The sequence below is a fragment of the Paroedura picta genome, chromosome 16, assembly GCF_049243985.1.
Source record: "Paroedura picta isolate Pp20150507F chromosome 16, Ppicta_v3.0, whole genome shotgun sequence".
Lineage (NCBI taxonomy): Eukaryota > Metazoa > Chordata > Lepidosauria > Squamata > Gekkonidae > Paroedura > Paroedura picta.
This window is the reverse complement of record NC_135384.1, coordinates 428,395-456,321: the sequence shown is the minus strand read 5'-3', so window position 1 is coordinate 456,321 and position 27,927 is coordinate 428,395. Positions and strand designations below refer to the sequence as shown.

The following is a 27,927-nucleotide window of genomic DNA, read 5'->3' as shown; positions in this document are numbered from 1 at the left end:
GAAACTTCGCGAATCAACTCTCCCTTTATCAGACTCCCAAAGGCACCTCCCCCACCCCCAAAAAACCTGGTGGGTCTCTGAGGTGCTCCTGGACTTGAATCAAGCTCCTGCATGGCAAATCCACATTCCAGCAGAAGGGGTTCTGGAGGAGGCGTGCCAGAGATGGGGAGGCAGGAAGGCCTGGGGCTGGTCATATCATGGGGGCTGTAGAGGGCAGCCCTCCTCCCGGAACCTGCGCTCCCAAAGGGCTGTTGGTCACTTACCCCGGCATGGTCCAGTGGAGGCAGCGTGAGATCTCTGCTTATTTATTCCCAATTGTTCATTGTGAAGTCTTCTCTATCTCTCAATCATAATCCATGATGTGTACAGGGGTGGGTAACAAGGACAGGAGGAATGGGGAAGCCACGGTCTGTGAGCTAGCTGGAAGGAGGGGAACCTCGGAGTTCAGCTGCCCGCTGGATCATGTCCAAAGCCTCCCAGAAGAAGTCTTTCTGGAATGTCATGAGGGGCATGCTGCCCACAGCCTCCTTCATCTTGGCCATGCGCCCCTCCAGTGTCCGGCACTTGTGCAGCTGACTCAGGTACTCCTCGCATGCCCGGGCAGCCATGGCCTCTGTGTCGCTGGGCAGCAGCCCTGCCTTGCTGGCGGGCAGCTCTCGGTAGGCAGCCGCCTCCTCAATGTCATGGCTGGACAGCATGTAGAGGCACTCGCGGGTGGAGCAGATGCGGCGGACGCAGGGGGGCACCTGGGGACACAAGGGGGAAGGCCTGGCTGAGAGCCGCAGGGGGGGGCTCTGGGGGCCAGGAGGAGAAGGGCCTCCTGGGTTGTGAGACGTTCTGCTCAGCACCAGCAGCAGGCGGCCCGCTGGGTCCCTGAGGCAACTCTGCAGGTCTCTCTGCGTGTTTTGCAGAAAGTAGGGAACCCTTCGTCTTGATCAGTTTGGAGATTTTGTTTTATGCCAAATTATGTCATCTTGCTCGTATTCAACAGTGAGTAGAGAAAACAGTTTGGAAAAATTACAGGGAGGGAGTGGGGAAGGCACTGATCGAGCATCTCCATCTCAACCTTCTGACCCATCAGAAGCCTCACTCAGGCCTGCAAGGGAAAATACTCAGCATTTAGCTTTACAGAGTTGTTCTTTGGGAAAACAGAGACAAGCCACAAAGAAAGGCTGGCTTTGGGGTTGGGAGGGCGGCAGAGCTCAGACCCTGAGGCTTCCCCACGACAGCCTGACTTCCCCACTGGATGTCACAGGCCCGGAGTCCCCGCGGCTGCCCTCTGCCCCCTGCCCTCGCCACAAGGGATGCCCCTCACCTTGATGTGTAGCCGGACGAAAGAGGCACTACCTTTGGGCCACCCAGGCAGGCGCCCTCCTGCGCCACAGCCGCACCCCATGAGATCCTTCCCAAGGTCTCCGCTGTGGCTCAGCACCAGCGTATGGTTGAGGCCGCACCACAGGTCTACGGGGCCCTTCAGATAGTGCACCTGGGTGGGAAAGGGGACAGTGGAGGTGTTGGAGTAGGGCAGAAGGCTTCCCTGCCCTCCCCCAAGCTGCATTTGGGGCATTTCCTGGCATTAGCAGAGCTGAATCTGACTGAATGACTCCAGAGAGAGGGGTGTCCCAATTGATACCATGCAAGTTGATCCTGGACAATTGACAGGCCAAGCTCACCAGTCTGTCTCCCAGGACCACTGGCCCCTTGGAAGAGGGAATGGTGCCTGGCCACTCCTGTCTGCTCTCCTTTGGTGATTTGCTCCCCGCCCCTTGCATCTCACCTGAGCAGGCTCGCCACGGTCAATCTTGTCTCCTGTGCCAAGCTGGCCATAGCGGTTATTTCCTTGCATGAACATCCTCCCAAACTCATCCACTAGCCCAAGATGGTTGTAGCCAAGGGCACAGGTAAGTACCTGGAGGCAAGCACAGGTGAGGCGGAGGGCTTGACTGGAGTGGGGCTGGAAGAATGTGGTCTCCAGGGTCTTCATTTGAACCAGCCCTAATGGCCACTCAGCCTTACAGCCCGCCACTGGTCCAAACCTGGCTCCTAAAGAACACCTGCTCACATGCAGATTGCAGCTCTTCAGTGGTCAGGAATATTAGGGGATGTCAGCCTTTCCAAACCTTCGCTGCAGACCTTGAACAATGCGGTCAGGAGGCCTGGTTTCGTTATCTGCTCTAGCAGTGTGGATGACCAAACGGCAGGGCTTGCCCACGGTCAGGCCAACATGGACTATCTGGATGCCCACCGCTTGCGATGGCTCTGGCAGCCGCCAGGACAGAACAGGGAAGGGGACCGTTCCTGGCACTGAAATCTCAGAGACCCATCTTGTACCTGCTTCTTCAATTAGTGCTGCCCAACGCTTGGGTGTGTGTGTGTGTGTGTGTGTGAGAACAGTCCCACTTTGTGTTACCTTTGCCGGAAGAGAGAGAGCTAAGGGCATCTGCTGATCCAGTGGGTCGAAAGCATGGAGGGTGCCAAAAAGATCACGGTAAACGCCTGGTGAGTGGACCTCAAAGTACACAGCACCATCATCTGCAGAGGGAAGAGAGGACCATGGCTGAACCACCTCAGCCAGGTCCACCAGTGCAGAATGTGTGTGCCCAAAGCAAAACAAAAGGGGCACCGATCAGTGCGGAGGGCCCTCCCTCCTGCAGTGCCAGCGAGAGCAGAATAGGCCCCACAATCCTTAGGGTCACGGTCAAGCTTTCTGTTCCCACGGGGTAAGTCCTCCATCCGCCTACGCTTATGGTTGCTCTCTTGCTTCCCCCACTCAAGCTCTGCCGTCTCCTGCTTCCATCTCCTCCTCTGCACCTTGCCTGAAACAATTTCTCACTCTGGGCTTCAGGCGGCTGCTCTCCCCCTCTGCCCCTTAAAACTGCTTTCTGTACAAACATGTTCCCTCCAGCATGCTCTCCCCTGAACCTCTGGCTCCACCTGCGCTTTTCTTCCTCTGTCACCACTGGCCGTTTCTCAGCCCTTGACTTCCTCTTATTGATGTACAAAATTTTCATGTCGCCCTCCCATACAGCTCAGAGCAGTTGTGATGGTTGTGACTTATTAATTTTATTTATAGCCTGTTCTTCCCCCTATAGGAGACCCTGACATCATTCTCCACGCCTTTGTTACATCCCCACAACCACCCTCTGGGGTAGGCTAGTCTGTCAGTGCACGACTTGCCCCAGGTCGCCCAGCTGGCTTCCATGGCTGGTCAGATACATGAACCCCCACACCATGCTGTCTCTGGCCATGGGTGATGCAGCTGTCCAGTGCGGTGGAGCATCCATAGCTCAGTAACTGGGAACCAGCTTTGGCAGTGCTGGTTGAGAGGTCTGGTTGAGATGCAAGGCTGAGAGGTCTGGACAGAGCCCCGTTTTGCTCCTAGGCTGGGACTGGCCTTGCCAGCAGAGCAGCCAGTTACCTGTGAGGTAGAGCGCACTGCTCTGGTTGGAATGCATGTGGCGGATGGAGATGTGGGGAAGACATTTGGAGACTTTGCGCAAAGCCAGCTGCACAGTGTAGGAGCGAGGCTGGTCCAGTTGAGTCTCGTTCACCACCAGACTGTAGATCTTCCCTTCCTCTGCAGAGAAACAAGGTCGAGGATTCCAGGCTGCCTTCTGGGAGGAGAGGGAATGGCCTCCGTAAGGGCTGCCTGCCTGGGCCTTGCCTGCAAAGGCTCCTTTATGTTTTCCCTTGCAAGCCATGCAGGGACATCTCAGAGCCCTCTAGCAATGCCAAAGGAGTGGGCAGCAGGGCTCTACAAAAGAACAGTGACATTATTAGGAGATCGGGGAGCAGCGGACATGGGCCTCTTGGAAGGCCAGTTCTGCCAGGCATGAGAACTGAGCAGGGGTAAAAAGGCGTTTCTTAAACCAAAGGATGTGGCTGCTGACTCTGTGCCCGTGAGGGGAAGCAGACCTTTGGCTCTCTCTTCTCACCTGTCAGAAGTAAGAGGGACCTCTCCGTCTCCTGCCCCACCAGCACAATCTGCTTGAACTTCATGGAGAAGTGGAAAGTCATCTTGAACACTCGCTGCCCGCTGGATTGCAGGTAAACCTCCACGCAGTCACAGAGGCGGCTGCCAGCAGCCATTGCAGCCTCATTGCGCCCCATCCCTGGGGCTGCCGGCTGTTCCCGGGTGGCCAGCACATACAGGTACTTGCGATACACAGTGTCACTCCTGGGGTCTGTGGCGAACTGCAGGCAGAACAAGGAAGGAGGCAGGGGACTCAAAATATGGCAACTGGGGCAGGAAGGCCACCTTCTGCACCTGAGGGCGCTGGACTAGCTCCTTCCTCTTGGCCACCCAAACGTATTGAAGGGCTACCGACTGCTGTGGCAGCTGCTGCCATTTCTACTGTGGCTGAGTCTCTGAAGGCCTCTGTAGAACCCACCCTTTATACTTGACAACAGCAGAATATTCAAAGGTGTTCTGATTTCAGTACCTCACTGTAACCCAGATGTCCCAAGTTCCTGCCCAACCATCTCCATCTGTAACTCTCCCCCTGGAATTCGAGACAAAGCAAGCTCCAATTGTGTTTAAGATGCAGGTGTACCACAATAGTTGTGAGCTATTTTCTGGGGGAAGAAGCTGGCTTGCTTAGAGTCCAGGACGATCCACCCGGTTTACTGAGGCCAGGGACTGAATCTGGGACTGGCTGCCTTCCAAGGATGGGCGCAAGAATGGACTAATGGGTCCAGGACCAATTCATGGCTCAGGCTCCATAGGCTGAGTGGATCTTTAAGCGCATCCCTGTTTCCCCTGAATGCGGATGAGCGGCCCCTGAGCCACAGACCCTCCCCACTGCTTCACCATTGTTCGGCTTTCAGGCTCCTTGGTGGCTGTTTCTTCTGTTTTAGGGGGCTGTGTTTCTCCACTTTTCTGTCATGGAACAGGGGAAGTTTTTTTTCCTGATAGAAACTGGAAGTGCCGGACAAAGTTTCATTTGGCAAATATCTGTGTGTAAGGTAGCTGACACTTTCTTAGCAAAAAAGATGGCAACCCTCCCAGGTACGTACATCCTTGGCACTGCGGCACAGCACCACGTAGCGGCAAGCACGGCGCCACTGGACGTGGCCCATAGTGGAGGAGACCAGGGCGTTCTTGAGGAAGAAGAGAGTGCCATTGTAGTCAAGGATGAAGACGTGGTCCTTGGTGGGCAAGAACTTCCGGTAGCCGTGGGAGAGCAGTGGGGCAACTGTCTTGCTGACGAAGTGCCGGCGGCCACTGAACATCTGGAAGTACAAGCCCTTGGTGTCTGTGGGACAGAAAGACCCCAGGGCAGGGGAATTGGGTCTCTCTGGAGGAGCTGACTCAGCAACACCTTTCCCTTCCCTGGGTGTGGGGAGGGCGGCAAGACTCACTTTGTGTTTCCGTTCCACCTTCTTGTCTCCAACCTGCTGTCATTCCTCCCCCTTGCACAAGCGTTCCTCATAACACCCCCTCCCCTGTGCAAATACAACTTTTTCTCATGCACAGGGCTCTCCCCTGTGCAAATGTCACGCTTCCCTGGGCAAGGCTTCCCCCACTCCTCTGGGCACCCCATTTCACACCAAGCTATACTGACAGTTGAGGATGGCCGAGCGCTTCCAGGGCCGGCTGCCGCCCGAGTTCTCATCCCGCAGCCGAGGGGACAGGCGACGGCAAATCCTCTGCCAGACTCCCTCGCTGTCGCACACCTCATAGAAGTACCGGCAGGTCTGACCGAGAGCGACCACGTCCTTCACTGGCAAAAAGGAGATGATGTAGTACAACTGGGCAGAGAGAGAAGAGACTCCGTCACTGTGCAGGAAGAAAAGTTCAACTTGAGTCCAGTCCCACTTCAGAGACCAGGAACAGTTTCAGGGGATGTTGCTTTCAAGAGTCCAAGCACCCTCCTTCGTCAGACACAAGTCGGAATGGAGGTTTCAGTCTCCTTTTATCCCACTCAGAAGGTGGGCGGGGGGTGGTGGTAGAGAACGCTTGAACAGGGTGACTCTCGAAAGCTTGCACCCTGAGACTCTTGTGAGTATCTGAGTTGCTCCTGGACTCAAACCCAGCTCTTTCAGTACTGACCAGCAAGGCAGGAAGGGCCAACTCTGTTACCAAATCTCACTCTTACGTACCAGCTCTGGAGGGAAAACCTGGATAGAGGCTGATTCTCCTCTGTCTTTGGTTTCTTCTGTTGCCTCAGTGGATGAGCTGCGTGGCTTCTTCTTGGGTTGCTGAGGTGGGGGGGGGGGGAGGAAGGAAATGAGGGGAAAGGGTGAACAGGCCTGGACAATCTCATCTCCAGTGCTCCAAATGAAAAAAAAAAAAGAGTTGCTAAACTCCAAGCCTCAGCCAGAAACCACTTCTTCTTAGGACTGACACATTTAGTCTCCTGGCAAGGCTCTCTTACTTTTAGCAGCTGCATGATAGGCAGTATTTCTGCAGCTGCAGGCTGAAAATGTTGAATTTTTGGTTGCTGCACACCCATTAAAACACAAGGTGGTTTGCCAGGAAAGCCTCAGACGTGGCCCAAAGGTGCCCCCCCCCCCCAGCTTCATTTCTTAAGTCCTTAGGAGATGTTCCAGCCCAGGGTTCTCAGGGCTCATTCAGAACAAGGGTTCCTGGGGCGCAGTGGAAGCCATCAGAGTTAAAACGTCTTTGAAAAGGGTTGCATGCTACTTCAGTCTGATTGGGTCAATGGAATAACAGGAATGTGTTCAATACTTTAGGAGATGATGCACAAAATCTTTTATTAGAATTTTTTACTTCACAGATACCCCTCCTTGCTTCCCAATGGGGATTTGCATCATTCTCCTCTCCCCGCTCACAGCAACCCTGTGCGACGGGCTAGGCCAGGGTGGGTGCTCGCGCCTGGACCTTCCGGGTCCCAGGCCAGTCCCGGCTGCATCCCCCTCGCCGAGCCCCGGGGGCCAGCACGCCCTCCCCTCCCCTCCGTCGCGCAGCCAGAGCAGCCGCTGGCCGGGCGAGGGGTCGTGAGGCGCCGGGCATTGGCTTTCCTCGGCGGCCGGGGTCTGGGGCCCCCTTCCCCGGGGCGGCATCGGGCAAGGGTCGCCTGCTCCCTGCCGGCGGTCCCTGGGCGCGCGGGGGCTTCGGGGCGAGGCGCCTGTCGCTCATGGCGGCCCCTCGGCGGGCGCGCGTGCGGCGGGGCCGAGCCCAGACCCACCCTTGCTGCTGGGCCCAGCATGGCCGAGGCGCGGCAGGGCCCCTGTCCACATGGCCAATTGCCCGCGGGGACATGGCTCTAGGCGACGAGCGCGGGCCTGCTGCCTTCACAGAGCCCGCCGTCGCCTGGCAACCGCCCACTGTGACGTCCGCCCGCCCGCCCGCCCGCGGGAACACAGAGCCCTGCCCGGCTACGAAGCCCCGGAGGAGGGAGGTCGGCGGGCCGCCAAGCAGCCATTTTCTCCGCTCCGCCCTCGGACGCAGAGTCCAGAAGCTCTTGGCAAAGCGGCCTGTCAGTCAGGCAGAGATGGCCCACTCTCCTGTTGCCGATTGGCCCGCCTCCTCATCTTTCAACGCTATGAAGACCCGCCTATCCCTTTGAGGTAAATTTGAGCCTGATTGGCCAACTGCCCTGAGGAGGTTTCTTTTTAACTCCTGGGGATTCGCCAGCTAACTGTCAGTTTTCCCTTTCTCAAGATGGCCGGCGTTCGGCCTCCCTCGCCCGCGGTCTTTGCGACCTCACCGCCGAAAGCGCTTGGCGGCGTTGCTTCTTGTCCGATTGGAAGAGCGGCTGTCATTCACACGCTAGGACACGCCTGCGCCCGTAGGCTGCACGCTGCGATAAGGCCACTTGGCCGCTTAGTGGTTGGGAAACAGTTAAAGGGACCCGCCGTCTTCGAATTTCATTTGCTGAAGAACGAGGGGAAATGGGCGGGGCGAGCCACCATCCCTGGCGGTGATTGGTTAAAATGGCAGTCAGCGCTCGTCGGAAAGGACTCATTGGCTAGGAGCGAAAGGAGGAAGCCTGGCGGCCGTGCTTCCGCTGGATTGGCTGTCCGGGGTTAACGGGCTCGCCTGCCTTCCCGCGAGTGGTCGCGTCCCTCGCGCCGGCGTCTGATAGGCTGCGTGCCGCCTCCCGCCCGCCCCCCTTGGCTGGGGTCTCGCGGTGTCCGCCCCCGAGCGTCCATTCGGCCAGGCGCTGCCGCCGCGGGAAGAGCGCGACCTGCGGCATGGCGGCGGGCGAGGGCGGGGCCGAGCCGCTGCCCCCGCCCTCCCCCTCCGTGCCGGGCCACGAGCGCGCCCTGGAGGAGGCGGCGGCCTCCGGGAAGCTGAGCCTGGCGGGCCGGCACCTGCGGCACTTCCCCGGCGGAGCGGCCCGGCGCTGGGACCTCAGCGACACCACGCAGGCGGGTGAGAGGCGTGGTCGGAAGCCCGGTCCCTCTCGCCCCGCCCGGCCCCGCTGGGCCCGCCCCTTAGCTCTGAGTGCCCACAGCCCTGCCAGGTGGGCCACCGGGCGGGGGGCGGCAGCTGAGACCCCCCCCCCGCGCAGGAGGGGCTGCTAAGTTCCCTTAGAGGCACAGAGAGGATGGGGGGGGGGCGGAGGTTTCTCGGTGCTCGGGAGGAATTGGGGGCTCCTGGTGATATGGCGTGGCTTTGATGGGCAGGGCGGGATGTCCTCCGTGGCCTGTTCTGGCCGAGGGGCGCCACCTGCGTCTGCCCTGCTCGGGAGGGGACAGGTGAGCAGGCGGGGCGGGGCCTGTTTTGTCCTCTGCTGAGTGGGATGAAGGTGCCGGGCCCTGCGTGGGCCAACTCCCCAGAGATACCCGGGACGTTGAGGTGCCCCAGGGCGTGGCGCCTGCAGCAGGGCTCCGTGGGAACGAGGGGCTGCCAGCCAAGGGCCGTGGACCACTGGGCCCTCTCAGCAGGGCTCTTGGAGTGGGAAGGGGTGGCTGGTTTGGTTGGGGCCCTCTGTCCAGGTGGCCTCCCCCCCCCCATGAGCCCTTGTGGGCCTCTTTCATGTTGAGGGAGTGGGTGGGCCGATCTCAGTCCAGACAGCTGAAATGGTGTCATTTTGGGGTGGCAGCAGTGAAAGCAAGGGGGCAGAGAGGTCGTATCTTGGGGACCTTTATGTGACCTTCCCCTCTTTCAGTGCCTGGGGGCCAGGCGCGTCCGCAGAAGAGTGTTTGGAAGCCGGCTACTTGTCACGGGGGCCCACCGTGCTTCTTAGCTTCTAAGAATTTATTCTCTTGTGGTCCCAGACCAGTCATAAAAAAGCATAGCTCAGCTTCTAATCTGGAGAGCTGGGCTTGGTTCTCCACTCCTCTGCATGCAGCCAGCTGGGTGGCCTTGGCCTAGTAGTCACAGTCCTGATAGTGCTGTTCTCACAGAGCAATTTCTCTCAACTCTCTCTCAGCCCCACCTCCCTCACAGGGAGTCTGTGGTGGGGAGAGGAAGGGAAGGTGATTGGAAGCCACTTTGAGCCTCCTTCGGGTAGAGAAAAGTAACATAGAAGAGCCAACTCTGCTTCTTTTCCTTGTCTTTTTTCCACAGTAGGCCTGCGTGGTTTAGGTGGAGGGTTGGAAGTAGACCTGCCTGTGGCTGCCTGAGGTTCAGATTTGGGGGAGAGCCAGGGCAGGCCGAGCAGGTGAGGAGTCTCGAAGCGCTCTCTCTGCCAATGCTGCCTGCCGGCTTGTGCGATGGTGAGGAGTGGCGCTCCAAGGCCCCTGCAGGGGGCGGACTTCTCCCCTCCTCCCACAAGCTGCTGGCATTTGGACCGAGGATGTCTGGCATAGTCCACGTGCCTGCTTGGCAGGGAAGATACTGACAAGGACAACTTGTGTGGCGGGTGAGGAGGACGGTGCCTTTCCCGGGAAGAGGCAGAGCCCTTTGGGGGCCAGATGATGCCTCTGCGCGAGGGTCTGTGTCTCTGGCTTCCATGCGGCCGCTGGCTGGGCCCGCAGTCGAGAGTGCTGGAAGACCTTGTTCCACTGAGCAGCCCTGGTGGGTCAGGCCCACACTCCATGGGGCCGGTTTGCAAGGGCGGCTCGCCAGACGCCTCCTGAGCCAGCCGCATGGCTGTGGGCCTCCCCCGTAGCTCATTCGGAAGGGCTGGGGCTGAAGAGCCTCTGGAAATGGAGGGGCTTTTTCTGCCCTGCCTGAGTTGCTCTCAGCCATCTCCACCCCCCACCACATGGTGCTGAATTGCAAAAGTAAATGATGTGGAGAAGCGTGTTGGTTTTTTTTGGGGGGGGGGGGGCTTTGGTAGTGAGTCCTGCGTGTGGAGAGAGGCAGCCTGCATTAAATGGATTCCTACGGGCAGCGGGGGCCGCCTCACCCTCTTCTGCACCCGTAAGCCAATTGCTCAGAGTGGTGGGTGGAGTCCTTGGCAGTCTGATCCTGAACAAGCCGTTAGGGATGTGCCACTCCACCTTTCTGGGCTGCAGCCACTCCCGCCCCACTTGCGGCCTCTTCCTGGCAACAGGGGTCGCCCTAGAGGTTCTGTTTGCGAGTTCTGCCCAAGGTCTGGGTTAGGTGCTTATGGGCTTATTTGGTAGCAGAACCAACCCCCCACCAAAGTCTTTGCCCATCCTCCCTGCCTTTCATTTTGGGCTGCAGGGCCCTGCCTTGGAGTGGCTGGTCGGCTCACACAGACGCCTCTTGCGGAAGATGGAAAAGCTGACAGGGAGCACAGAGCTGGAGAGAGAGAGAGAGAGAGAGAGAGAGAGAGAGAGAGATGGCTTCACTGCAGATTTGCCCCCTGGTCAGGTTGGACAACACTGTTCCGGAGTCAGGGGCTGGCTTGGAGTTCAGGGCAGCTGGTTGGACCTCGTGGCCTCTCTTGCCCCCACTGTGATGAGCAGTGGCCTATTAGCTGCCCTTTTTGCTAAGTGCCCCCATGATCCTCTCTGGGCTGCTTGAATGTTCGGCACCAGGCCCTGAATAGAGAGCTGGAGGCGGAGGTTCGGAGGCTGGTGTCGGGATGTCCTCGCTTGGGGCCGGATGGCAGCTCCTGGCTGCCCTTGGGGAGCTGACGCTGCTCCTGTTGGAACGTGGCCCCCAAGGGCTCCATCTCTTGGGCGCCCAGTGGGCCAAGGGGCAGCTCTCTGTGGCTGGCCGGTAGCTCTGCAGACGTGCTGGTTGCTGGAAGAAATGCCTGCCTTTTGTCATCACGGCATACTCTGTCAGTTCCTCTGGGGGAGGACCTTGGCAGGAAAGTCTTGAGCTAGCCAATGAGGACCAGGGAAGCTTGGGAGAAGGGCGGTTCTCCCCTTTAAAGGCAGGCCTGATGTGGAAAGATGCTTCTCTGTTCTCCGGGTCTCCTTGAGAAACTTTCCATTCAAAGAAAAAATGAGGCGTCCCTCTGAAGCCGCCTTCTGTTGGTTCATCCAGGTCACTGGCAGCAGCCCTGCAGGGTCTCAGGCAGAGGCCTTCCATGCCGCCAGTCACTGGCCCTTTGGAATGGGGGATGCTGCCAGGGACCAATCCCTGGGACCTCCAGTGTGCCAAGCAGAGGCTCTCCCACCGATCCCCATGAAGAGAGTGCTCTAGGCGGAGCTGTGGCCCAGTGCTGGTGGTGGTGGTGGTGCGTCCTGTTCTGCCGCAGAGTGGCCCTCGACACCTCTTCATGAGGACTGCCTGGCTAAGGATCCACAGGTCTGCCTTGGCCTGGAACACAGCAGGAGCCTCTGTGCCAAGGGGGGTCATGGGCGGAACCTCTGCAGCCGGGAGTAAAGTGGTTCCATTTGGACCAGCCGGGGACTAGAAGCCTGACTTAAAGGCTTTAAAGTTCATAGCCGATGTCTTGGGTTTTAGCCTGGGGCCATGTGCAGCTGAGCAAATCATATTTGACGTCCAGAGGTCCTTGAGGTAGCGTTGTTGTCACTGGAGTAGAAGAAAAGGCTGTTAAAAGGGCGCAGGGGCCTCTGCTGCCCCCTGGGTGGGAAGTGGATTTGTGGCCTCCAGACTTCATGCACACCTGTGGGAATCCATTTGCTGTCAGGCGTTGCCGTGAGGGATCGCTCCAAGAGGCTCCTTGTGCTCCGGAGTCACTGGCCAAGCCGCTTGAGGCTGTGGAGCAAAGCTGAGCATGGCCGGGTTGGTGTGTGTCTCATTTTTGTCCTGCCCTGCCCAAGGAGGGCTTGTAGACCTCCCAAGACTACCGCTGAGGGTGGGCGTGCCACGAGGTCTGCTCTTCCTGCATTGCTGCAGCCGGTCTCAGGGTGAGTCGCCGTTGCGTGCCTGAGTGAGCCGGCGAGTCGTGTGGGCCTGGGCTGGGCTGGGTGGCAGGGGGCCAGAATCCCTTCCTCACGGGGGGTGGCTCTTGTGGTGTCCTGGCACTGTGGGGCACCCACGACACCCTTGTTGCTTCTAGGGATTAATTGAGTCACATGATTCGGGAAGCCCTGAATGGATGTCATGGGAACGGTCAGCAGGCGTGGTCCTTTCAGAGAGGCGATTCATGCTTTCCAGGTGCCTGCCTCTTTTGTCGGAGAAGGGCACAGACCTTGCACAGGCCCGTCAGTACAAGAGGAGGACAGAAGTTTCCAACAGCCAGAGCAGAGTGCCGTCCGGGCCCAGCCGACCTCTGGCAACGCTTGTGGGTTTCCCAGGCCGTGGGTCATCAGAGCTGGCCCGCCTCTGCCTACTCCTGCGTAGTGGCCCTGGCCTCTCTCCGTAGCCGCCCATCCAAATACCATCCTGCGTGGGGCTTCCACTGCATCTTTGACAGACCGATCCTCCACGAATTTGCCTCATCTTGTAAAGACGGCTGGGGGAGTTCCTGGGTCTTGTGCAAGTGGGTTTGGCAATGCCGTGGTGAGGCAGACCTCCCTTTCCTTTGCCTTCCTTGGGTGCTGCTGCTGGGATTTCTCAAAGGGAGGAGGGTCTTGAAAAGGGGAAGGGGACCCTGGTGGCCACCGGAGCCTTGCTCATCTCCCAAGTGGCCTGTTGTTCTTGGTGCTTCCAGAGTGCCCAGGAAGCCGTGGCCTCCGTGGCTCCCCAGATTCAAACCCCTCAAAGGGGTTTTGCCTTGTTTGGGCTCAGAGAAGATTAAATCGGTGCCATGTGCTCCATTCCCTAGAGACAAGCACTGTAGCTCCTTGCTCCTTCTCTGGAAAGCACAGTAGGTAGACTCCTTGCCCTGCCACGGGGTCGTTGCTGCTCCTGTGGACTTCAGCCCTTTGAGGGCAGAAACTGGTCAGAGCTGGAAGAAAGCCAGTTGCACTGGGGGTGGCCCCAATCCCTGGAGGGTTGTGCAAGCCAGTCTTTGGGGATTCCGTCTGTGGGCCCCTAGTGGACCGTGCCCGGTGGGCCCCAGGGCCGGCTGAAAAGGCCTGCTGAATCCTGTGAGGAGGGTGGGGAAGGCTTAGCAGCAGCAGCAGCAGCACTGGTTCCAGGAAGCGAGGGGGTGGGGAGGAAACTGCCTGCTGCAAACATTGCAACCTCTGTGCCCAGGGGCCCTCGGAGAAGCCACAGAGTTGTCTTCCTTGTTACAGAAATGCACCCCTGGTTCCGTACAGGCTCCAATCCCCTTTCCCTCCGCTTGCCCCCCTCCCCGTTCAGTCCACCCCCAGGCCATTCAAGCGGGCAGCAACAGGAAGTCCCTCTGCTTTTGCTCCCTGCACCAATGGCGGCTGCCTCACTCCCGCCAGCGGGTGGAGGCTGGCCAGCACAGGAGCCCGGCCAGCTTGATCTCAGCAGGGGTCAGACGCTAAGCAGGGAAGCCCAGGTGGCGGTGCAGAGGCAGGCCACAGCCAGCTGCCTTGAGAGCCCTGCTGGGTGGCCAGAGGTCAGCTGCGATTGGGCAGCAGCACTTTTGGCCTCTTTTTTTTTATTATTATGATTTTGGCCTCGTTTTGTTGCTCCGTCGGCTCCGCTGGAGAAGCCGAGGCTGCTGGTTGGGCCTGTGGCCACGCTGGCTGCCCTCTCGGCTGCCCTCCCGGCACTGGGCGCGCTCTGGGAGTCCTGAGCAGAGAGGATGCCTGAAGAGCACATCCCAGGCTGGGGCAGAGGGAGGCGAGGCTGCCTGGCCACCTCCACCTGCCCCAGAGAGCGGCTGTGCCCTATGGGGCCAAGCTGTATGGCTGCCCAGCGGAAGGGAGGGGAGTGGCAAGAGGAAATCCTTGATTGGCTGGGGCCAGATGAGGTCCGGCTGGGAGTCCGTGAGGCCCTCCGATCCCTGCCCTGTGTGTGGAGCTGGAGGCCGTTTTGCATTGTGGAGTGGGGGGTTGTGGCCTTTCTCCCTGTGGCCTTTCTCCCGGACCTCATCTCCCTGTGGCCTTTCGCTTGAGCCTAGGTGGGGGGGAGTGGGGGGGCTTGCCAAGAGACACCAGCTGGTCCAAGGCAGTCGGCAGAGACAGAACAGTCCTTTCCAGCCTGATCGACTGATGTACGTGTGTGCTGGGAAGGGGGGGATGAACCGGGGCACGCCAATCTCCGCCCCTGGCACCTGCCTAGGTGTGCTCTGTCTGCTGCTTCTGTGAGATTTCTTGCAGCTCTGGATGGGCAAGCAGTGCAGGGTCTGCAAGAAGGCTGGACCCCGCGATGCCTTGCAGGACCCTTGTGGGGTGAGCGACTGGGCGGCCCGACCTCTTCCCCTTTGGGGCTCAGGAATGTTCTGGCCAAGGCGGCCTGGGCAGGTGACCTTCCTCTGGGGACGTCAGGAGCACCACCTCCTTGGAAGCCTATCCTGGCATGGCCTCCCAACAGGCCTAAAATAGCTGCTGTGACATAAAGGGCAGGGGAGGGCAGAGGACATCCAGGTCACGTTTCCCATGACCTTTATCCTTTGACCCTAATGGGGGAAGGGAATCCTGTTTCCGACGGTATAGTCCATGCGTTCTGGAGAGTTTAACTACCTTGTGTGTAGTTGTGGTGGCCCTTGCCAACAAGACCTGTAACGGATTCTGACATGGGTTAGAAAACTTAATGGCTTTTGCTCCGACCCTGTGGGGGTCAAGGTGCGACTAGGTGGTTCTGTGGGACTGGAAGCAGCAGCCTGTCTCTGCCTTGCTTGGTTGCCTCGATTCAGTGGGAAGCCCTCCTGTGGAAGGAAGCCCCCCCCACCCCACCCCTGCTGCAGTGAGCTGGGGGGGGGCAGTGCTGAGTCACCACCGTCACTGCGGGCTGAAGGAGGGGGAGTCCCTGCCTGCCGTCCCTGGAATCTGACCACGTGAGCTCTGAAGGCCCCACTCTCAAGGCGCTGACCTCCGGGTGCTTGGAAACACGTGGGCTTCCTTTTCCTGCCTCTCGCCCCCCTCCTCGGTCTCTGGAATGAGCTTGCCTTGGCCGTTCCCCCATATTTATGTAATCCGTTTACGTGCAGCTTTGCAGTTTCAGGCTTGTCAGGGGAGAGGGCCTGCTCTGTCTGTCTGCCTGTCTGTCTGTCTGTCTCGGAGCCAGCTGGAAGGAGGGAACAAGCACCGTGCTGATCGCGCACTGAGCGTCAGAGGCTGGTCTTGCATGCGCACTTTTGCTCTCGAGGCCCACTGGGACTGACTCTCCAGCCTCTCTTCTGACGCTCCCTGTGAGCTTCAGGGGGCTTGGAGCGGAGGGGGCGATTCTTATTCCTGGCTGTGGGGATCTGGTGAAGGCAGGAAACCTGCAGCTCTTTACTTTTTCTGGAACCGGGCACCTGTGTGACTGCTCCCCGCTCCACAAGGGCTGTGGGGGATATCAGACGTGCCTCAAGCCAGGCCCCTAATCTGGCTCTTGGGATTATGCTGCATTCACAGCTCTCAGGGTCAGACAGCGCCCAGAACGAGGCGGAGGAGCCAGGGCAGAAGAATGCCACCTAGTTTAGGCGCGGCCACTGGGGATGGTCCCAGGAAGAGCCCTGGGTTGTATCCAGTTAGTCTTTCCCTCCAGCCCCAGTCCACACAGGCCCTCGATTCCTGCCCCCCTTGCTCTGAATCCAAGCCACCTTGGAGGGCAGCCCCTCGTACATGGCATTGGCAGAGAGAAGCGGCTTTTAGCGTAAGGTTCCCTTGGCTGCCAGAGATGGAGGGTTGTGCTCAATATGTTTTCCTCGCCTCCCAGTCTCTTTGAAAACCAGGCTCGTTTTAAGGGACCCTGGGAGCTCCCTCACCGCAAGCCCCTTTCCGCTGCTAGTCAGTGTGGTCTGCTGTCTCCGCAGGGAAGAGAAATGCCCAAAAAAGTCCCAGCTTCGAGGAGCATAGCAACCCCACTGGAGTCTGTAGCAACACCGCCCACATCCCACGATCACAGAAGAGTGGGCTGAGAGCGACGGGCAAGCAGCTCCCGGCAAAGGGTCCTGGGGGCAGAGCTCGGAGAGCGGGCATGCGGCCAGGTTCCTGGGCCTCGCAGAGGGCATTCTGAAGGCTGCCCAGCCGCTGGGGGGACCCTGTGCATGGTGGGCATGAAGCTGCTTTTTAGCCCTTGAAGGAAACATCTGGGGTTTTAAAAAGACTTATTTCTAGCTAGGCGTCTGGAGCTGCCCCCTCCCCAATCTGTGCCTTCCTTCCTCCTTCTGTGGTTGTGCTTCTGAGGGCAGAAGGGGACTAAGTGGTGGGGAAGGGGGGGGTCGGCCTAATTTGGGCTGCCCCCCCCTGGGTTGGCCGCTTGCAGCCTTGCTGCAACTGGTGTGGTTGGGGGCTCTCTGGCCAGAGAATCTGCAAAGCAGCATCCATGGCGGAGCAGCTTCCCCTCCTTGCTGGGAGGGAGACGGGACCTCTGTGTGTGGGTGAGAGGGGAGTTCTGCTCAGAAAGGCAGGGGAGCTGTTCAGAGCTCTTAGCCTGTGGCTCCCCTGTGGCTTAATTCCATTGCCCAGCCTTGTGTGGTGTTGTGCGGTCGGCCCTTGCAAGGAGAATCCCAAGGCATGTGGGCAGGACCAGGCGGACCCTCAGAATCCCCAGGAGATGAAGCCTACAAGAAGTAGAAGTAGCCATTTTGCAAAATAAGGCGGCCCCAGGTCTTGGCCCGAGTTTGCATTTCAGCCAGTCAAAGCCATCTCCGCCTCCCCTTCTAGCTCCTCCTCTGAAAGTTTCTCTCTCTCTCTCTCTCCCCCCCCCCTGCCCCCCTCTCATTTTTGGAGACAGAGAGGGAGGAAGTGCATAAGTTGAGGCCTGGCAGGAAGTCCAAGGGGGTGCTTGTGGACTCTCCTTCCTCTCTCAGAGTGGTTTTGATGGAAACCTCTTTCTCAAGCTCCCCTTTGTGCTCTTCCGTTGTTAGGGCCTGCCCAGAGGCCAAGGTGCGGAAAATACTGGCTTGTGGCCAAGGTGTGGCCTCGGCCGGTCCCATGGGACCTCTCCTGGCTGCCCAGGGAAGCCCCTGCTGTCTGGTCTTCTGGCTGCCGGGTGGGCCAGGGAGGGGCTGTCCCAGCCGGGTGGGGCGGGGGGAGGCATGAGACTTGGTCTTCATGGCTCAGTTTTTCCAGGAACAACGTTGATGGATGACCAGGTTCTGTCTCACTTGGGAGGGGCCCACTTGAACACGGTTCTTGGACTCTGACAGTATGGTGGCCCAGTGTTCCCTGCTCCATATGGCAAGGGGGAGCACAGGTACAGGGTGGCCCCTTCAGAAGAGACTGGCTCAGGGGAGCGACCCTGTTGTGGAGGATTGGCCCTGGCAAGGAAGAGTTTCCTGCAGCCACAAGAATAACCGGGAACTTGCATCTGTAAACCCACCGGGAGCTGATGGAGTGACTGCAGCACGGTTGTGACATTCACAGTCTGGCTTGCTCCTGCCGGTAGGGGAGCCATGGCATTCTCTGTACCAGGTGGAGTTTCCAAGTTGACTTCTAGGGCAGACCCACATAGGGCAGACACTATGGTAGTCTAGCTGCAAGGCAACCATATCATGGTTCCATAGGCCGAGGCAGCCAAGTGACTTCTAGAACCTCCATGGAGCTCCTGAATGGGAACTGCTGCAGGGGCACCATTTTGGGGTGGGGGAAGGCATTGGCTTCCTTGCTCAGGCTGGGAGTCCAGCACAGCATAGAGTGAGGGGGGGCAGGTTGAAGGGAGGCTGCTGCCCTGCCGGCAGGAGGGGCCTCTGCCCAGAGGGAAGCTCCCCCACGCTGGCCAGCTCTGGGGAGCAAAGCCAGGTTGGCCCTTTTGGGGGGATCCTCACTGTCACCCTGGGCTACCGAACCCCCTCTGGAAACCCTGCCGTGCTGCATCCAGGCCTGGGTTTCACGTCTCCTGCCCATCCGGTCATTGGTGTGGGTGGTGGGCGGGGGACACAGTTTGGGTGCGTCCTCTGACTGAGGTTGAGCAGTTCCTCCTCAAGTGCCTGGCACAGTTGTCCCCACCCCCCACCCCCCGCATCTCTTCTGTTTCTGGATGGATCCTCAGCCTTTGCCTCTAGCCGCTGCTGTTACGAGGCTGCTGCAGCTTCCAGGCTTGCATCTGCCGGCCACCTGTTGCAGGCCGCATTCCAGCGTCCTCTGGATCAAAGTGGCATCTCTGTTGCAACCTTGTGGGGCACTGCAGTCGGGAAGGGCCCATGGAAGCAATTCCTGATGGGGGCCAGAAGGATCCCTTACTCTGGCTGTGGGGCAGGGCCACCTGGCCTAGCTCTCTATCTTTCTGAAAAATGGGGGGGGGGGGGGTTCCACAGTTAAAGCGGTCAGATCCCATTCACATAGTGGAAAGCCATGGCCGACCAGATTAAGACTTGGACATCAGACGTCAATCCTCTCCTGCACCTGAGCCCCTCCCAGCAAAACAGCGACACGAGTGCTCACCTGTGATCAGATCACCAAACGAGTGCTCTGTCGCAGGGCCAACAACACAAGGAGGCTTGATTGGGAAGGACTTAGGGCTAATCCTGCGTTGAGCAGGGGGTTGGACTAGATGGCCTGTATGGCCCCTTCCAACTCTATGATTCTATGATTCTATGACTGAGCGCAAGTCCTCCAGTCAGTGGGAGTGGGAATTGGAACCTGCATCTCCCCCCTTCTAGCCTGGTGGTCTTGCTGGGTTCCCGTTAGTGGGGTCTCTGCAGGGAGAAGACCCTCGTGCGTGATGGGCTGGGCATCTTGTGGAAGGGCTGCAGGGGATCTCATGCCCTCCTGTCTACCCCTCTCCCTTCTGCCTGCAGATCTGTCCCGAAACCGTTTTGTGGAGGTGCCTGAAGCGGCCTGCCACCTGATGTCCTTGGAAGGGCTGACCTTGTACCACAACTGCCTGCGCAGCATCCCCCCAGCCATAGCCAATCTCCAGGCCCTCACCTACCTGAACCTTAGGTGAGCCAGGGAGGAGGACGGGAGTGGCCGCGCTCTTCTTCACTGTGGGCAGAAGAGGGCCGTGCCTGGGGGCAGGAAGGTGACAGACACCTCAGTCCGCCCTTGCTTCCCCCTCCCCAGCCGAAACCAGCTGACCTCCCTGCCGGCCAGCCTCTGCCGCCTGCCCCTGAAGGTCCTCATTGCCAGCAACAACAAGTTGGTCAGCCTGCCCGAGGACATTGGCGCACTCCACAACCTCCGCCAGCTGGTGAGCCGGGGAGGGGACCGGGAGTGGGGGGAGGGAGGCCACACCACCCAGAGCGGGCCCCCCTGGCCCCATTTCTGCTGGGCCCAGGATATGGCCGGTCCTGGGAGTGCCCTCTCCCATCCTCCCGAGCAGCGCCTGAGCATGAGCCCCCTCTGCCCTGCCCTGCCTGTCCTGGGACCCCTGGCCTCCAGCAATTGGGCCTCCAGCACAGCCCGAGGGTAGGCCCTGCTCACCTGCAGCTTCTCTGACCAGGATGTCGGCAGCAACGAGCTGCAGTCCCTGCCCGGGAGCGTGGGCGGCCTGGAGTCGCTTCGAGACCTCAGCATCCGGAGGAACCAATTTGACAGCCTGCCTGAAGGTCAGCACTTCCATGGGCTGGGCGGAGTCCGGCCACAGTTTTTCCACTCCTTGCCGGGTTTGCCTCCCTGCCCTGGGGTGACCGGAGGCTCCCTCTTGCGACTTGTCTCTGCAGAACTAGCCGAGCTCCCGCTGGCGCGGCTGGACTTCTCCTACAACCGGGTGGCTCACATTCCTGTCTGCTACCGACACCTGCGGCACCTGCAGTGCCTCCTCCTGGAGAACAACCCCTTGCAGTCCCCACCTGCACAGGTAGGCCGGGGAGAATCCTGGCCCAGGAGGTGCTGACAGGGTGTGCCTTTGGCAGCTCACCCAGACATCCTCTCTTCCCTGCTCACCCAGCCCCTTCCTTTTCCTGCTCATGGTGCTCCCTGTGGGGGGAGGGGGCTACTGGAGGACTGTTAGTTCTGCCCTGAGGTCTGTGGGTGGCAGACATGCTGGGTCAGGAGCCTGCCCAAGTGGAGCCTGGGCTTTTCTGCCCCCACCCCCTTTGCCCATGCCCAGGTGTGTCTCAGGGGTGCCCCCGTGATGTCCTCCCTTTAAAATCCAGTGCTTGAACACCCAGATCTCCCCCGGGGAGGCTACAGAGCAAGCTGGCGGGAGGCAGATCAGCCCGTGCAAGTTCTCCCCCCCCCCACTCCCGCCCTGCACACCTTGCTGATTTGCTTGGGCAAGCTGCCTTCCCTTCAGAGGGCACCTGGGGAGTGTCTCCTGGGACAGGGAGGGGGGAGACCCGGAGGGATAAATTCTCCAGTCTCCTCCTCGTCTTCCAGAAGACTAGTGAAAGGCACTTGCTCCACCCCGTTGGTGCCCCTTCTCTTGTGGGAGAGCTGGCCAGCCTGTGACTCACGTCCGTCTCCTTCAGATCTGCGCGAAAGGCAGAGTCCACGTCTTCAAGTATCTCCACCTCGAGGCCTGCAGCAAGGCCAGGCTGGACACGGAGGAGTTTGCCCGAGGAGGCCGCCCCACGGGCTTCGGCACAAAGTAAGCAGCTTGTCTGGGTTCTGCGGAGGAGGAGGAGGTGAGGCCGTGGGGGGTGGGGGGTGCATTGAGTCCAGGCTGGCTGGGGGGAAACAGGAAGAGTGTGGCTTCCCCTCTCTTTGGGGTAGTAAGTGGGGGTCTGTAGGAGGGGGAGCTTGGGAGTCAGTCTCCAACAGATCTGCTGTGCCATCTTCTTACAGCCTCTTGGAGGAATTCTACCCTATGCGGCAGTACGGCGGCCTCGATTCAGGCTTCAACAGCGTGGACAGTGGGAGCAAGAGGTGGTCTGGGAATGAGGTATGGGTGAATCATGTTTCTCTTGGGCAGGTTGCTTTGCCCCTTCTGAGGGAAGGTGGCCCCGGCCCCTCTTCTGGAAGTTGATCTGGGGGCAGGTGCATGAAATGTCACCTCCAAAGTCCCTTTTCTTCCTCTTTTCTCTGGCTTGCAGTCGACAGATGAGTTCTCGGACCTCTCCTTCCGCATTGCGGAGCTCGCTCGGGATCCCCGGCAGCTGAAAGAGAAGCGCAATGGGGCAGGTGAGCAGCCGGGCCAGGGGACGGGGGACGGGGCGGGACACGGCAGGAGGCCCCCTGGGGAAAAGACCTAATTGGGTGCGGGCCCTTTCCTTTCAGCAGCGGATGCCCACGATTTGGAACAGATCGACTTTATCGACAGCAGCATCAATGGGGACGAGGAGGAAGAGGTCAGGGTGGGGGTGGCTGGCAGGGTGCCTCCTGGGGGGTTCTGGAGGCTGGGTCTTGTGGGCAGCCCTACAAGGCACAGGGCTGGTGGGCTGCACCGAGGAGAGGAGTGATGCCTGGACCCTGATCCCAGGCAGACTCCCAAGGCCCAGGGACAGGAGGGCTGCCAGGGGGTGGGCCAAGGAAGGTGCCTGGCTGCTTGGGCAAGGGGGCAGGTGAGCCCCCACGGGGTAGAGGGGCCAGGCCCCACCTCCTGCTGCAAAGGGACTTGTGTCTTCTCTCCTAGGAGCAGCAGAGGCCTGGGAAGAACTGCCTGCAGAGAGCCGGGGCTGCGGAGCAGGGCCTGAGCGGCAGGTGAGCAGCGCCCCCTGGTGCCTTTTGCGCTGACTGCAGTGGGTTGCCAGAGGGAGGGCAAGTGGAGGAACCCGCGAAGTTGCCTCAAGCCAAATCCGGCCTTTGTGCCATCAGGGTCTGTCTCCTGCTCGGACTGGCAGCAGCACTCTCGGCCGAGTCTCAGGCAGACTCCTGCCAGGTCCTTTCGACCCAGGACCTTCTGCGGGCCAAGCAGAGACCCCATCCCTGAGAATTGCCCTCACCGAGCTATTCTGCCAGAGCTCTCTCTACCCCACCTACCTTTCAGGGTGCTTGTTGCGGGGAGAGGAAGGGTCGGCCTTTGGAAGCCACTTGGAGACTCCTTTGGGCAGTGAAAAACAGGGTGTTAGAAGACCAGCTCTGCTGCTTCCCCCTCTCCGGTGCTTGGGCAAGGCTGCCCAAGGCTGCAGCTTTTCTGCTCCGCTCTCTTGTTGCAGGAGCTCACTGCTTGGGGCTGGGGCTGAGCAGTGGGGGAAGCCCCCCCCTTTCCTCCTGGGCGCCAGGCCTTCCGCACAGCACGGGGCTGGAGGGGAGATGGCCCATCCATGTGGGAAGCTGCTGGCCCTCTGACCGGTGGTGATTGTTGCCTTCTTGGGCGCATGCAGGACCTCTGGGGGGGCTGCCCCGTCCAGGCCGGAGTCGTCCGGAGAGGAGCGCCGTCGCCCCGAGATCTTGCAGTTGTGGCAGGAGAGGGAACGGCAGCAACAGCAGCTGCCCCCCTCACGGGCCCTGTGGAGCCAGGGGCGAGAGAAGCGAGACAGGTGGGTCGGCCTTTTCTCTGAGGGCCCGTGTGGTGCCGGGGACTCAGCTCTCCTCCTTCCCAAGGGCCCTCGTGGCCAGGGCTCTCTCTGGCTACTTGGATGCTGGGGTGGGGAGTCGCCTTGCAGTGACTGGGGGGTGGAGGCGTTTTGCCCTTGCCCTGGACTTCCTGAGGGGTCTGCCATCCAAGGACCGACCAGGGCTCACCCTGCTCGCCTTCCAAGATCTGGGAAGGTTGGGGGCAGTCCAGGTCAGGGCATTCTGGGGGCAGAGGCGGATGTCCTCTGGATCCCACAAGTGTGGTGTCTTGGGGCCTTGGGCCTTCTTTCCCTGGGGCCAGCATATCTGCCTGCTGGGTCCCAAGGCCACTGCTTTTCTCCTGGTGACCCCCAGCCGCTGGCCCAGGCTTTGACTCAGGGCTTTCCTGCTGCTGCTGCTGTTTCCCGTCTGCACAGCGCTTGTAACCTGCAAAGAGCTGGACAGTCACTTCAGCTTGGGGAGGGACAAGGGGGGTCCTTTGCGAGCCGTGAGGGGGCTGCTGGGCTCAGGAAACCACGGCCGTGGCCACGGAGGGCGCTCCCGCCTGCCGAGAGCTGTTTCCAGCATGCCTTCCGCTAGCCAGCCGCACAGCTCATTTTGTGTTTGGAATCCCTCAAGAGAGAGCAGAAACAGCCAAAGTCCAGGAGCACCTTAAAGAAGAACCAAATTGGGGGAAGCTTTTGTGAGAGTTCCATGAGGAGGCATCTGAAGGAGGGACGCCTGAAAGCTCCCCCCCCCCACCTGGTTTGTCTTTTAAGGTGCTCCTGCTCCTTCAGACAGACTCACCCGGCTTCCCGTCTGGGTCCGTCTCCACTAGGGTGGATTTGCTGTCCTGGGACGCCTTGAGCTGCGTCAGTAGACTCACGGGGCAGCCCACTGGTGGCCACCCTGTGAGGACCACTGCTGGGGACCTGGATTGTGGGCCTTTCAGGAGGTGCCTTGTGAGTCACCAGAGGAAATGGGGTGCTGGGCCCGCCGGGCCGATGTCTGGAGCTGGAGGGCTGCTCTGGAGTTCTTGAGCTATGGGATGCTGGATTCTGTCCTGGGGGGTCCCAGCAGATATCTGACAGTGGCCTCTTCCCCCCCCAACAGTGGGCTGGTTGACAACAGCAGCACCTTGCCCCAGTTGAAGCATCGTGCGCAGGTAGGTAGGACCTGAGCCCCGCTGGGCAGGGAGGGAGGGAGGGAGGGAAGCGAGCACGTGCCCCTCGCAGGCAGGCCTTTGCGTGGGCTCTTTGGGACCTGCAGCGCCCTCTGAGAAAAGCCAGCTTGATGGTTGCATGGCTTGCCCTTCTCCATTCTTCCACCCCCACGATCCCATTTTTCTTTCCCAAAGAGATGGACACCTTTTCCCTGGTCTCTTGCAGGGAGCTGAGCAGCTGGCTGGTTCCCCCCGACAAGCCGTGTATCTCGGGGGTGAGTCTGGCAGAAGATCTGTAGGAGGGAGCCAGGAGGGGCTTCGGCACTGTGAGCCTCCTAGCAGACACTGGGGAGGGGGGGGGGGTCAGCCAAAGGGGTCGGCAGAGGCTGTGTCAGTGAATGGAGAGAGTGGGGCAGAGGGGGTGGTCTCTGGAGAACAGCCGGAAAGCAGGGGAGGCCGGAAGCTGGCTCTCGCTGTGGGGGCCCCTCCCCCTTGCTCAGCCCCTTCCCCTATTTCTGCAGACCTGGCCCAGACGCCAAACTCCATGGCAGCACCCTCCTCCTCCTCCCGAGAGCCTGGGTTCACGCAGAAGCCCACCAGTTTTCTCTTCCGCTCCTCGTCCCGGAACAGCATCCAGCGGGGCTCCGGTAAGTGCCAGCGAGCAGCCCAGAGAGGGTGCAGGGCTCCTTGGTGCCCCGGGAGCCGCTTCCCCGCAGGCTGAGGCTCCATGTAAGCTTGCAGTGTGCTTGAGAGGATGGCAGAGGGCTTCCCCGGAGCCGGACCTGGGGCTTCCAGCTCTCAGATCAGGTTGAGACTATCCATGGACAAGATATCGAGTTTAGGGGTGACTTTCACCTGACCCCTCAGAGGTCCTCCTGTAACTGCCTGGCCGGTCCAGCCTCCTGCCTCTGTGGCCTGGCTCCCTCCTCCTCAGCTGTGTCCCCTCCTCCCCCTGCTTTTTGTTCTCAGGGATGTCTTGGCCTGATGCCCTCTCTGCTGAACCCAGCCACCTGCTGAGGCTGCGTGCTGGATCCCAGCTGCTGGATGAGAGAGAGCTGGCGGCCCAGCTGCGTAAGGCGAGTCGGACCCTCAGCACAGGCTGGCCCAGCAGCCTCGGCTGGGGGCTCTCTTTGTGCCGGACAGGCCTGGCTGGCCGGAGGCGGGCATGGGGGAGAGAGGGAGGCCCTGCAGGCCCGAGATTGGCACTCTGAAGCCGGAGGGAATGCCTGCCGACTTGGCTCCCCTTATTCTGCTTCTGCGGGCCGAGCCATCTGGAGTGCCCTGAGCCACGCCCATCACGCGGAGGCTGAATTTGGGGGGCCCCAGTCCCCACCGTCTCCTCATGCGGCCTCTCCTCACCCTGCAGGCCATCGAATCCCGCCTAAAGACCCGTCTTCCCGAGGACCTGGGCGAGGCGCTGGCCAATGGGGTGGTCCTGTGCCAGCTGATTAACCACCTGCGCCCGCGGTCCGTGCCCTTCGTCCACGTGCCCTCCCTGGCTGTGGTGAGCCTCTGCGAAACGTGGAAATGCATTTGGGGCAGGGAAGTAAGCCCAGCAGGAAACGCTGCCTGCAAAAACTCCTGGCAGGCCTACCGGGGAGGGGGGGGGGCGTTAGTCTTGGGGTCCCCAGTGGCCCTTCACTGCCTTTTGCCCTTCCACCATGAAAACCACGGGGGGGGGGGAGTTTTTCTTCCGTGCTGAAAAGGGGGCTGGAGAAAAGTGGGTGTTTCTTCTTGCTTACTGGGGGGAGGGGGCGGGAGGCCCTTGCGGAGGAGGATGAGACCCAAAGGGTTGGGCCGGGGGATGCTGGGACCGCCGGTTTGTTGATGCCCCCCATCCTGCTCCTTTCCCCTCTCGGCAGCCAAAACTGAATGCCATCAAAAGTCGGAAGAACGTGGAGAGCTTCTTGCAGGCCTGCCGTCAACTGGGGGTCCCAGAGGTGAGGGGGGGCTTGCTGACGCTTGCCCGGGGAGGGAGGGGGTATTGCCTGCCCTGCCAGTTGGCGAGGAGCAGCTTTCGGTTGGCAGTGGCCTCTGCCCTCCCTTGCCCCCATGCGCTCCTCAGGGCTTCTGGCTTGTAGCCCTCCTGTTCCCCTCGTTCTGCTCCCTGCTGCAGCTGGATTAACACCGTGTGCTTGTGTGTCGCCTCATGCTGTGTTCTCTCCACCTGCCACAGGTCTCCCTCTGCTCCGCCACTGAGGTCGTCCGCGGCAACACCCACGGCTTGCTCCGCCTCCTCCTGGCCCTGCTGCCGGGCTTTGCTCCAGGGAGGACGGGGGCTCCCTTGCCTGCCGCCCCCTTGGCGGAGCACCTGCTGGGCTTTGGCGTCTTCTACGTCTCTCTCATGTTGCTCCTGTACTTTGGCTATCGCAAGCTTTGCGGCTTCTGAGGGGCCCGCAGCCTTCCAAAGAAATAAGGAAGGGGGGGAGAGTCCCCCCCCCGTGGCCACACACCCCCCCCCCCCCCGCCGTCTCTCTGGTCGCTGCAACTTCCTGTAGGGCTTTTGCGCAGATTTGCACAGGGGCACAAGGAGCGGGGGAACAGTCAGGGGGCCTCAGGGGGCAGCCCCCCATCCTTTATAGGCCAGGAGGGGCTCTGAACTCTTGTGCCTTTGAAGCACATATGGTTCATGTCAACCCCTCCCGTCAGACTTGGCTCAGTCGTCTCGGTGCCTTGTCCATCTTGTCCTGGTGTTTGGTCAAGGCGGATGTCCGAATCCTTTTGCCCTGAAAGAGCCACCAGGTACTCCTTGCTCAAGTCAGGAGCACTTCAGTGACGTTGCACTAATTCCCGAGGGCCTGCCATGGGGTGGGCGTGTTGGCGGGAGGCCCCCACATCTCAGGCAAGCAGTATTCTGACGGGTCATGCCCCCCCCCCCAGCTGAGCTCTCTGCCCTTCTTTCAAATGCCTCGGTCACCCCAGTCCAGGCTGGGGGCTCTAGCTCAGGGTGTCTCCGGCCCCAGTGGCCGCATGGTCCACAACCAAATGTGGGCAGGCAGCGGCCCCCTAGCCCCCACCTGTGCTTGGGCAGTGCTCTTTGGTGGGGGACTCTGCACATTCTCCCGGGCAGGTCGGGATCGCTCTGTGCCCTTTGTTCCTTGCCAGGCTCAGGCTGAGGGCAAAGAAAGCTTGCCCCTCATTGCCACTTCAGTTTGACAATGCAATTTAGGCGGGTTCATCGCTGCCAGGAAACCTTTCCTAAGGCTTTCTGGCTACAGCAGCCCCTCGGTGTAGGCCCCTCCATGCCCCCTCCTGGCCTGCCATGCCTTACCATGCAGCCCTTGAAGAGCAGTGCCTTAACCGCAGCAGACGAGGGGAGGTGGCGGGGCAGGGGGGGGTCTCCTTCCGTCTCAACCCTCTCCCCCACCCCCACTGCTCTCCCCCCTTGCTGCCTTAAACGCATTAAATTATACATATATATTTTATATATATATATATTATATATATATATTTGAAGAGAAGATTATGAGATATTGTAAAGACTTTGTTTTTAAGCATGTACAGAATTGTAAATATGTTGGTTGGTTTGTATTTATCTTCCTCTCTGGATGGAATTCTTCTCAAGGGCTCCAGTTCTTCTGTCCATTTTGGGGCTGTAAATTGACTGTGCGTGTTTGTGGGCTTCTGTTGTGGTCTCCTAAAGAACTGTTGCTGTGTTTGTTCGGCTTTACTTTTGTACATTGTGAAACGTGAAGAAAGACTTCTCCCCAAGCGGATGTTGCCTGTGGTCTCTGTCTCGCCTGCCCTTCGGCTTTCTGTCCCGCAGCAGTGCCCCCCCCCCCGGACGTCCCCGCCCCCTCTCTGCCGTGCAGCCCTCTGCGCCCCCACCCCACCCCCACCCCCCGGGAAGGGCCTCTGCGGGGGGGATGCGGCGGCAGTCAGCCTCTCTGGGCGCGACCCCGCCGCTTCCCGGGAACGGGGCAGGGGCCGGCGCCAGGCCTCCGGGCGCTCCGTGGGGAAGGGGCTGCGCTGCGGGGTCCCCCTCCACCCTGACGGGCGCCCCCTCCACCCCCCCCCCCTCCCCTCCAGGAGCGGCTCTGCTCTGCCCGGCACGTCGAGGGACAAGAGGAGGAGGAGGAGGGCGTAAGGCCCGTGGCGGCGACGGTGCAGGCGCTGCTGGCGACCAGGGCGGCGGCGGCGGCGGCCCCCGGGCAGAGGCCCGCCTGAGGACCGGAGGGGCCAGGGCGGCGGGG

The 27,927-nt window shown here is 60.3% G+C and overlaps 2 protein-coding genes across 10 annotated transcripts; one reads left to right on the top strand and one right to left on the bottom strand.

Annotated features, from left to right (window-relative positions):
- Positions 1 to 289: 289 nt before the first annotated feature.
- On the bottom strand, positions 290 to 7,421 carry FBXO24 (F-box protein 24). 4 transcript variants are annotated; one of them, XM_077315882.1, is made up of 10 exons: positions 7,152 to 7,419; positions 6,103 to 6,201; positions 5,565 to 5,751; positions 5,017 to 5,255; positions 3,936 to 4,194; positions 3,419 to 3,577; positions 2,411 to 2,532; positions 1,778 to 1,909; positions 1,316 to 1,486; positions 290 to 746 (listed from the first exon to the last, which is right to left on the bottom strand). In XM_077315882.1, exons 1-10 carry the CDS (start codon positions 7,170 to 7,172, stop codon positions 417 to 419), a joined length of 1,719 nt encoding a protein of 572 aa, XP_077171997.1. In that variant the 5' UTR covers positions 7,173 to 7,419; the 3' UTR covers positions 290 to 416. The 4 variants fall into 4 exon arrangements, with proteins under 4 accessions (XP_077171997.1, XP_077171998.1, XP_077172000.1 ...); XM_077315883.1 differs by lacking the exon at positions 1,778 to 1,909 and having other exon boundaries at positions 7,152 to 7,420; XM_077315885.1 differs by lacking the exons at positions 1,316 to 1,486; positions 1,778 to 1,909 and having other exon boundaries at positions 7,152 to 7,421.
- Positions 7,365 to 27,901, top strand: LRCH4 (leucine rich repeats and calponin homology domain containing 4). 6 transcript variants are annotated; one of them, XM_077315879.1, is made up of 18 exons: positions 7,365 to 7,533; positions 18,993 to 19,137; positions 19,258 to 19,384; positions 19,637 to 19,742; positions 19,857 to 19,993; positions 20,607 to 20,725; positions 20,923 to 21,019; positions 21,171 to 21,258; positions 21,355 to 21,425; positions 21,710 to 21,777; positions 22,401 to 22,556; positions 23,686 to 23,737; positions 23,961 to 24,009; positions 24,256 to 24,381; positions 24,704 to 24,810; positions 25,101 to 25,238; positions 25,597 to 25,674; positions 25,911 to 27,445. In XM_077315879.1, the coding sequence occupies exons 2-18, from the start codon at positions 19,043 to 19,045 to the stop codon at positions 26,121 to 26,123; spliced, it is 1,827 nt and encodes a 608-aa protein (XP_077171994.1). In that variant the 5' UTR covers positions 7,365 to 7,533; positions 18,993 to 19,042; the 3' UTR covers positions 26,124 to 27,445. The 6 variants fall into 6 exon arrangements, with proteins under 6 accessions (XP_077171994.1, XP_077171992.1, XP_077171991.1 ...); XM_077315877.1 differs by lacking the exons at positions 7,365 to 7,533; positions 25,911 to 27,445 and adding exons at positions 7,986 to 8,341; positions 27,764 to 27,901; XM_077315876.1 differs by lacking the exon at positions 7,365 to 7,533 and adding an exon at positions 7,987 to 8,341 and having other exon boundaries at positions 21,358 to 21,425.
- The last annotated feature ends 26 nt before the right edge of the window (positions 27,902 to 27,927 follow it).

Bases quoted from the DNA above. Each gene is read 5' to 3' on its own strand.
- LRCH4 (XM_077315881.1), top strand. From the start codon at position 8,161: ATGGCGGCGGGCGAGGGCGGGGCCGAGCCGCTGCCCCCGCCCTCCCCC. The intron at 22,557-23,685 runs GTGGGTCGGCCT...CCCCCCCAACAG, and splicing joins GGGCGAGAGAAGCGAGACAG to TGGGCTGGTTGACAACAGCA. The intron at 24,382-24,703 runs GTAAGTGCCAGC...TTTTGTTCTCAG, and splicing joins CAGCATCCAGCGGGGCTCCG to GGATGTCTTGGCCTGATGCC.
- FBXO24 (XM_077315882.1), bottom strand. From the start codon at position 7,172: ATGCTGGGCCCAGCAGCAAGG. The intron at 5,752-6,102 runs GTACGTAAGAGT...CTCTCTGCCCAG, and splicing joins AGGTTTTCCCTCCAGAGCTG to TTGTACTACATCATCTCCTT. The intron at 1,910-2,410 runs GTAACACAAAGT...GCTTGCCTCCAG, and splicing joins CTCTCTCTCTTCCGGCAAAG to GTACTTACCTGTGCCCTTGG.